General features: G+C 55.8%; 4 protein-coding genes across 4 annotated transcripts in view; 1 reads left to right on the forward strand and 3 right to left on the reverse strand.

Annotated features, from left to right (window-relative positions):
- Positions 1–114: 114 nt before the first annotated feature.
- BDW47DRAFT_104749 (glycylpeptide N-tetradecanoyltransferase swoF) lies at positions 115–2,158 on the reverse strand. Its single transcript, XM_024812402.1, has 3 exons — positions 1,440–2,158; positions 575–1,358; positions 115–507 (listed from the first exon to the last, which is right to left on the reverse strand). Exons 1-3 carry the CDS (start codon positions 1,961–1,963, stop codon positions 310–312), a joined length of 1,506 nt encoding a protein of 501 aa, XP_024672735.1. The 5' UTR covers positions 1,964–2,158; the 3' UTR covers positions 115–309.
- A 225-nt stretch (positions 2,159–2,383) lies between these two features.
- On the reverse strand, positions 2,384–4,417 carry BDW47DRAFT_104751 (tetrahydrofolate synthase). The gene is made up of 3 exons (XM_024812403.1): positions 4,252–4,417; positions 4,052–4,189; positions 2,384–3,976 (listed from the first exon to the last, which is right to left on the reverse strand). The coding sequence occupies exons 1-3, from the start codon at positions 4,345–4,347 to the stop codon at positions 2,570–2,572; spliced, it is 1,641 nt and encodes a 546-aa protein (XP_024672736.1). The 5' UTR covers positions 4,348–4,417; the 3' UTR covers positions 2,384–2,569.
- A 101-nt stretch (positions 4,418–4,518) lies between these two features.
- On the reverse strand, positions 4,519–7,337 carry BDW47DRAFT_104753 (putative phosphoinositide phosphatase (Sac1)). Its single transcript, XM_024812404.1, has 3 exons — positions 6,875–7,337; positions 5,081–6,810; positions 4,519–5,025 (listed from the first exon to the last, which is right to left on the reverse strand). Exons 1-3 carry the CDS (start codon positions 7,080–7,082, stop codon positions 4,849–4,851), a joined length of 2,115 nt encoding a protein of 704 aa, XP_024672737.1. The 5' UTR covers positions 7,083–7,337; the 3' UTR covers positions 4,519–4,848.
- A 356-nt stretch (positions 7,338–7,693) lies between these two features.
- BDW47DRAFT_104754 (Rab family GTPase) overlaps positions 7,694–8,048 on the forward strand; it is a 1,749-nt gene continuing 1,394 nt past the window's right edge. The window contains exon 1 of the mRNA XM_024812405.1: positions 7,694–7,997. Coding sequence (XP_024672738.1) covers positions 7,928–7,997 — 70 coding nt within the window. The 5' untranslated portion in view covers positions 7,694–7,927. The remainder of the gene's footprint in view (positions 7,998–8,048) is intronic.

Below are 8,048 nucleotides of genomic sequence, written 5' to 3' on the forward strand. Positions count from 1 at the left end.
GGCGGGCCTTGGCAGCCTGGACACCTTAACGTCACGGGGCCCGCAACCGGAGCCTTGGCACTCAGGCACATTACACTATTCATTTATATCTACAATTCACTACTAGTGAGTGGATTGGATTTATTCTCCATATAGGTATGCAAGTCAAAGGCAATACTCAATCATAAATGGTGGGATATCATCTCATTTTCATCATGCTTGGTTGCGCTGTTGCTCAAAAAGATTTTCAGCCAATATCAAGTACTAGTAGCTAGTAGTATACGGGACTAGGAAGGTCCCTCGTATCTCGTTCCATGCCGTTTTTGTTGTTTACAGCATCACAACACCAACACCGCCCATCTGCTTCTCGTCGGGGAGGTTTTTCTCGTTGACGCCGCCGGGGATGGGGGCCGTCCGGTAGTTGTACAGGTAGAAGTGCAGCTGGCCGTCGCCAGCGCCGAACTTGAGCGCTTCCAGGAACAGGGGGTTGTCGTGGAGGGTGAGAGCGTTGAAGACGTCGAAGCGGGCCTACATTACGAATCATTAAGTCAGTCACATGGAATACTACCAAAAAAATGCAAGCTGGGAGTCCTACCTTCTTCGCCAGGATCAGCGCATCGTTCATCAACATCTGGAGTCGGTCCTTGAGGGTCTTCATATCCTCTTGGAAGGCCGTCTCCGTGGCATAGTAGTAGAGGTAGGCGGCGCACACGTCCTTGTGCTTCGGGTGCTGAATGACCGTCGACGCAAGGCTGTAAAACGAGAAGAAGTCGGTGATCTTGTGCGTCTCCGGGTCCTCCACTACGTACGACCACACCACCTGCTCCTGCTCGTCGTTGTCCCTGTGGACCAGCCAGTGCTTGACTTCGTCCTTTGTGAACGCCTGGTTCATGTCAAACCGGCGCAGGTACCGCTCCAGCAGATCCTGCACGGCGTCGACGTCCTTGAGCTCCATGGGCCGCAGACCCGGGCTCGACGTGTTGCTCGGGAGGTGGTTCTTGGTGATCTGGCGGGCCTTGGTGGAGCCGTGCGGCAGCGGGGAAAAGCCGACTTCGTAGAGCTTCAACCAGTCCAGGGGACGGTGGTAGTAGCGGCAGGAGCTGACCGGGGTGGGCAGCACCACTCCGGCGGTGTAGATCGCCTGGTAGATGCCGTTCAGGTAGCACCGGCGGGTGATCTCTTTGATGAGGACCGGCGTCAACCGCTTCGACCGCAGCTTCTTGTGGATGCAGAGGAAGTTGATCTCAGTCACCTTGATCTTCTGGCCTCGCACGCGGAGTTCGGTGGGGACGCCGCAGATGGAGGCGACCAGCTTCTTCGACTTGGTGGCGCGCACACCCACGTGCCATTCCTTTTTCCAGCCCGGCGACATGAGCGCCCTGTAAGACGTCAGTTACGCGCGAAACAACCAACGGAATTCCAAAGCATCCAGGCACGTTCGCTGTGTGAATTATACGTACCAGTGAAGAAAAGCCTTCGAATATCGGAACCGGAACATAGCATTATCATCCTCCACATAGTGATACGTCAAAAGATCCCACAACTCCTGCAACTCCACCTCATTAGTCAAATCCAGAGTCGCCCACTCAAACCCCTCAACAAGCGCATCCGGCTCCTTCGACACCTTCTCCGGGTCAATCATCTTGATCGGGCCCCCAGTAGCACTCGGCTCGCTACCGGTCTCGTCAAACCGCGGCACCGGCTGCGTCTGCCAGAACTTGTAAGACGCCATATCCTTCTGGTTCTTCCCGCCCACCGCAAGCCCCGTCAGCAGGTCGGCGATGTCCATCTTGCGCAGGGCCTCGGCGGTCTTGTCCTTGCCCAGCCCCGCCATCTCGTTCTTCAAAGCGGGGTTGTTCTCCAACAGCGACTCCGCCATTTTAGGGGTCAGCTTGTCGCCGATTGAATAGGGTTTCGGGCTGGATCCGGACTCCGAAGTCTGGTTTGCGGGCGCTTTGCCCTTGGTATCTTTGTTGTCGGCCATGATGGGGCGGTTGGGAGGGTGGTTTGCGCGATTGGGGGGGGGTGGTGTGGGGAGGAGGAGAGGGGAAGAATTGTTGGAAAAAGAGAGAGATTGCGTTCCTGGGATTAGCGTGCGGTGCGGGAAGTTTCACGCGGAGCCCCACGTCACGTCACCAGTTTGGTTCTGGACTTGGCGTACGTATATGATATACTGTTCATGGTCTTGACTGAGGCCTTTTTAACAGGTCTGATCATATGTTTAGCGCATGGGCAACAACTTATTCAGGTTGTTGGGTGGGATTCTTGGTGATCACGCCGCCACAGCGTCACTCTAGGATTACCTCGGCACGTTAGCTCCACTAACAAGAAACAAACAATGCAAGACAGAATCATTATATCTACACCAGGGGGTGTAAAATCTACGTTTCAAAGTATTAAACAATTTTATATGCAGAGACCTGCCACTAACAGGAAATGAGATTGTTGAAGCTCTATACTAACGCCAAACATGCACACCGAAACCAAAGACTGTAGTCCTCGCGGGTATCGCTCTGTTGTTGAATACTGGAACAGGAAGAAGTGACACAAAAAAGTACAAAGAAAAACAGCAGTCGAAAACCCATCAAGGTTACGACTTTTCAGCCCCACTGGGCTTCGTCTCGATGACATCGAGGAACCCCCCGACCAGGTGCAAACTGCCAGTGACAAAGGTCGTGAGAGGAGCTTCGTCTTTGCCCACGAGACCCCTCTCCTTGAGGGCGAGCGCGCGGGCAAAGTCGACGGCCTCTTCGATAGTGGCGTAGACATGGACCTCGGCATTGGGATCGATGGATCGCCACGTCTCCGCGAGGCTGTTTTGAACCTGTAGTTTCTCAATGTCTGACGCATTCGTGTTCATGCTCACCAGGTCCGGGCGGTATCCCGAGTCCTTGTACGTAACGTTGGTGCAGAAGATGGCGTGGGTAAACGGCTGCTCGGAGCCCAAGGCTGCGGACAGGGTCTCGTGGAGGGCCCGGGCCAAGGCGTTGCTGTCGCGCGTTTGCTGGTTGAAGATCAAGAGACGCAGCTTCTTGTTGGCGGCGGTGGTGGAGGACGAGTTGGCGTGGATCTGCGACACGAACCACTGGCCTGTCAGCCTAATACTCTCCAAGGTATGCCCTCCGTCAATGTACCAAGAGACATTCTCCTCGTGTCTCGTTTCGCACCGACCGCCTAGCCGAGCGGATTCCAGACCTTTCACGAACTCCGCCGGAAGGGGCTTGCTCAAGACATCGCCCGGGATATCTGCGATGCCTACAGTCCTGAGAAACTCCGCAGCAGCCGCCGTCGCAACAGCAGCGTTGGTGTACTGAAAATCACCCGCCAGGCCGAGCTTCAAACTGCCCCCACTAGCAGACTCGGGCAGCCCCTCTTTCACAATCTCCAGCTGCGCTCCCTTTTCCGCCGCACGATCATGGAGGACCTTCTCCGCACTAGCAGGCTGCGGAGCACTAAAGCACTTCACCCCCGGCTTGATAATACCACCCTTATGCCAAGCAATCTGCTCAATAGTATTCCCCAACATAGCGGTATGATCGATCCCCAAGCTAGTAATCGCACCCACAACGGGCTTCCCGATCACATTCGTACAGTCATACTCGCCGCCAATCCCACACTCGATGACCGCAGCATTCACCCCCTCGCTCACATAAGTGTGGAACGCCATCAGCGTCAAGTACCGGAAATACTGCGGTTTCGTCTGCGGAGCGGTCGGGGATTCCCCCGCCGCCTGCGCGGACGCCTCCAGCCGATCCCAAACTTCGAAGAAATACTTGGTGAACTTTTCTTCGGAGAGCGGGGCTCCGTCGATCTGGATGCGCTCGCGCGCGAAGCGCAGGTGCGGGGACGAGTACAGACCGATCTTGTTGAGCGTGCGGGGCGAATCCGACTGCGCCGCGGTGTACTGGGATAGAATCGAAGCGATGAAGGCCGAGGTCGATCCCTTGCCTTTTGTGCCGGCGACGTGTACGGGGTTGATCTGGCTCAGGTCGGATTGCTGAGGGGATACCCATTAGCACTCGTAGAACGACAGCCACCAGCTCTAGCTCTAGGAGAGCAACACAAAACGAACCTTATACCCAATCCGCCTCAACCACTCCACCATCTCCGGGATCGACTGCAGATTCTTATCCTCTCGACTCACAGTCTTCTGGAGTTCCTGCACAATCGCAAAGTTGGTCTGCAGCGAATTGAGCGCCGCAATGGCAGCCTGTTTTGACCCCGCATCATCATCAGCATTGAGCCCTCGGAGCGGATAGGTAGAGGACTGACCTCATAGTTGCGAGACATCCTCCTCGGGCGCGACGAAAAGGTGCGCAGGTGATGGGACTGGCTGATCAATGTAGATAGTAGGCGCAAACCCCGCATTAGGGTCTCTGAGTGTTCACGGATCGACTGGCTGACGAGATGCTCCAATGATACCGGTCGGAGTGGGCGGAAAGGCAGAGTCCATCCGGGGACTTACTTAATCCGGGGTGCGGTCACGTGTATCGTGATCTACGTTATAGATCTTGTTATATCTTGAGATAGTACACGGAGGAATGGACAATGGCAGTTAAATTTATACACTCGAAGTAAAGTAGTGGCCACAACACCGGGGTCCAGATCTAGTGGTGATCTAGAAAAGCGAAAACGAGACGGACAGGACAGGTCTAAGCAGAAGAATCGGTGACGCGACAATACAAGTACAACTTGCTCGAACATGCCTACGGTGATAGGAAAATGCGGACGAACGGTAATAGAAGGGGATGTGATAAAAAAAAGTAATAGGAAGAAATAGGGTAATGGATAAAAGAATAAACGAATCAAGGAAAGAGACGGAGAGAAAGAACGCAGAGGATGAAAAGACGAACGCATCGTGGGCTGCAATTACTCGATCCTGGTCTTCCCCTCCTCCAGAAAGCCCAACCGCGCGTTGCTGTAACCGCGCTGATGCCTTTTGGCGGGAAGAAATTGGCCGACGATGGGATCCGTCCGAGCCTTGATGAGGGCGTCCTGGTAGCCCTCCGATCCGGCGGCCGGCGTGTTGAGTTTGGGCCAGTTCACCTGGGGTTGATCAGTCAGCATGGATATCAGAATAGACAAACAAATAAACACTTACGTAGAGCATCCCATGGCCTAGGACGAAGCGTGCGCTCCAGGCGGACACGATCAGCCAGAAGATGACAAAGAGGCGCAAGGGCCAGACGGCGGAGTCCGGGAGTCGCTTGGTAAACAAGGACACCAGAATCATGAAGACGCCCGCCGCCAGGAGGTAGGGGACGGACTGGACGACCAACGGCCGGCGGTCGAGGAAGAGCTGCAGGCTGCCCAGGGCCGACTCCGGGGGGAGATAGGTGCCCAGGAAGACGTCGAACCCGTCCTGGCGGGGCCCGTCCAGGAAGTTGTTCCGCACGTACCGCGTGATGGAGTTGTTCAGGTCCTGCAGCATCCCGGCGCGGGTCCGCTCTCCCGTCCGGGTGAAATCCGTCTTCAAGGCGCCGGTGCCGGAATAGGACTTGGACACGACGTCGGCATTGTCGGCCCAGACGTTGCGGAAGAGATTCTCAAAGTCTCGATCGTCGTTGGCCGCCTCCCCGGGCCGCAGGATGCCGGCGTCGGTGAACTGGCGGGTCAGGGCCCACCGGCCCAGCATACTCTGCACCACGTTGGTCCGATCCAGACAATCCATGCAGTTGGTCCGCACCACACTGCTCTGCAGCGAACGGATATCCAACTGGCCGCCCGGGAGGCCGGGATGTTCGACGCCCCGGAAGTAGCCACCCTGGTTCAGGCCATCCAGCAAGCGCTCCAGCAGCAGCTCGGCGCGGTGCCATTTCAGGCCCTTGGTTTCGTTATGGAAGTCGAAGTAGATGTAGTGCAGTCGGTCGATCTGCTTCTGTTCCTGGCTGGGCTCCAGGGCCTGGACCTTCTCGGAGGATCCGGCGGTCTCGCCTCGGTCGGCGGGAGCCGAGAGGAGGATCCGAATCAGTTCTTCGTAGGCTTCCTTGACGCGCTGCTCGCGTCCCTTCTGGTTGACGAGGTTGACGAGGTAGTTGTCGCCGTAGATCCGGACCTGCTGGTCGAAATGTTTGCGAGCGGCCTCGAGGGCGGTCTCGACGCGGCGGACCTGGAGTTTCGGGGTGTATTTGAGGTTGTTGACCTCGGCCCAGTATACCGGAACGCTGCCTCGGGTCTGCACGAAGGAAAAGACCTGGAGATCGCGGCCCACCTCGGCGGCCTTCTCCTTCATCGGTTGCCCACCGGCAAAGCCCGACAGCCCACCGGTCGCATCGTTCAAGATGGCGATCTGCTCGGTCTCGTTATAGTTGGAAACATTCCCGTGGTCATCGATGCCGCGGGAGAAGTACCTCGTACCGCCCCGGTGCCTCGATCGTCTCGTAATCAGGGCGAAGGTAAACGACGTCGACTTGACCCGGGCGGGAGAGATCCGGAGCATGCCGTACATGACGGGTAAGATATAGGGGTCGACAGCGGGCTGCGGGGCGTAGCGAACCCCCGTCGCATCGTTGACTCCGAGACTGAAATCGATGAGGTCGGACTGGATGAAGCGATTCCAGAAGAAGCGATCGTCGGCGCGCGCCCACATGGGGCGGCTAGGGTCGCTCTGCGACTGGCGCTGGAAGGAGTTGGTGAGGTCCAGGGCGTAGGAGAAGTACATGGGCCCCTTCCGGAGGAGCTCCTTCAGGAGGGCCAGATAGGTGTCCTCGTCATGGTCGTGTAGAGAGCGCTCTCGCATGGGGAGGAACTCGGTACCGGCCACCTTGTAGACCATATGGCCACGAATGCGCCCCATGGGCTGGGCCTTGGTGATTACAATGATATACTTATCTGCGATCGTTAGCCCTCCGGGGTTGGGTTCCACGTGGCTTCTCCTCCAACTCAACCATCTTACCTAGCTTCAGCTTGATAATGCCCAGGATGCCAGCAATACTCGAGATGCGTCTGGCGCCTGACAGGGTGCCATTGTTCAGTCGCAGATCACCGGTCGGACGGTCGACGACCAGCGTGGGAGCATCCGGGGACGACGGGGAGGTAAAGGCATAGTGGGAAGACGAGGCGTGAAGATTAATATCACGGAAGGGAAGGACGGAGGTGGTCATGGTTGACGATCACCACCGAGGGGGGGTGGTGTGTGGTAGCGATGGGAGTGCTCGGTGGGTAACGATGGATGGATGGAAGGGGAGACGTAGACGGGATGAGGCGAAAGTAAGGGAGAGATCGAAAACGGTCGGGAATGGTGAGTGAGATGGACGAAGGCAGTCCAGTAATGAGCGTGGGAGAAGAGAGGAAGAGGCAGATCAACAACGCATATCAGCCTCAGGAGAACGAAAGACGAAGTCCGATACTAAGTACTCCAGTAGCCAACTAAGAAACCAATCCAGGGAAGAAAACGAGAGGGATGACGACGATGGAGGGAATGACCATCCAGGCACCGGTGGTGTATGTTACTGTATTGCAAACAAGATATACAGTATGTATCTCAGTGTCTGGCATACTTATCGATGCAATATACATTGATACCGGTGTAATATAAAACCCAAACAGGTACCGTACATCCTGACTAAGGACCGCCACAAGACCCACCTCTTCTGTGGCTGATCATCGTCATTCTCCTACCCAAGTTACCTAGGTAGGTACTCTTAGTACCTTACCTTACTGACCTACCTAGGTATCCGTAGTACTACAGTTACCGTAGTACTAGTATCTACTGACCCGGCCTACTGACTACTCACTATTCAACCTCCCGCTATCCAACCGTCTACTCTTCACTCCTCTCTTCATCTCGCCCTTCCATATCATACTCTCCTCCCCCACCCCCTATTTATCTCATTTGGCTGTTCGTTTTTCGCCTGGATCTTTCGCTCTCTTTCTCATTCATATCTCCCATCATCCTACCCCCCTTTATTTGCCCGTTCACCGGTGGTTTCATTTCTCATCTGTCATCATGGCTTCCAGAGCCGCAGCAGGCGCCCGTCCCGGTGCGAGGTTCGCTCAGTTCAAGCTGGTCCTGCTCGGTGAGTTGTCCCCCACAATTTCTTCGGTTTATTTCATTTAATGTTATCTTT

Source organism: Aspergillus candidus, assembly GCF_002847045.1.
Source record: "Aspergillus candidus strain CBS 102.13 unplaced genomic scaffold BDW47scaffold_18, whole genome shotgun sequence".
In the NCBI taxonomy this organism is placed as follows: Eukaryota; Fungi; Ascomycota; class Eurotiomycetes; order Eurotiales; family Aspergillaceae; genus Aspergillus; species Aspergillus candidus.

Bases quoted from the DNA above. Each gene is read 5' to 3' on its own strand.
- BDW47DRAFT_104749 (XM_024812402.1), bottom strand. From the start codon at position 1,963: ATGGCCGACAACAAAGATACCAAGGGCAAAGCGCCCGCAAACCAGACT. The intron at 1,359-1,439 runs GTACGTATAATT...GACGTCTTACAG, and splicing joins TCGAAGGCTTTTCTTCACTG to GGCGCTCATGTCGCCGGGCT. The intron at 508-574 runs GTAGGACTCCCA...TTCGTAATGTAG, and splicing joins CGCTGATCCTGGCGAAGAAG to GCCCGCTTCGACGTCTTCAA.
- BDW47DRAFT_104751 (XM_024812403.1), bottom strand. From the start codon at position 4,347: ATGCGGGGTTTGCGCCTACTATCTACATTGATCAGCCAGTCCCATCAC. The intron at 4,190-4,251 runs GTCAGTCCTCTA...GGGTCAAAACAG, and splicing joins GGATGTCTCGCAACTATGAG to GCTGCCATTGCGGCGCTCAA. The intron at 3,977-4,051 runs GTTCGTTTTGTG...GTATCCCCTCAG, and splicing joins TGAGGCGGATTGGGTATAAG to CAATCCGACCTGAGCCAGAT.
- BDW47DRAFT_104753 (XM_024812404.1), bottom strand. From the start codon at position 7,082: ATGACCACCTCCGTCCTTCCCTTCCGTGATATTAATCTTCACGCCTCG. The intron at 6,811-6,874 runs GTAAGATGGTTG...TAACGATCGCAG, and splicing joins CATTATCAAGCTGAAGCTAG to ATAAGTATATCATTGTAATC. The intron at 5,026-5,080 runs GTAAGTGTTTAT...GATCAACCCCAG, and splicing joins TAGGCCATGGGATGCTCTAC to GTGAACTGGCCCAAACTCAA.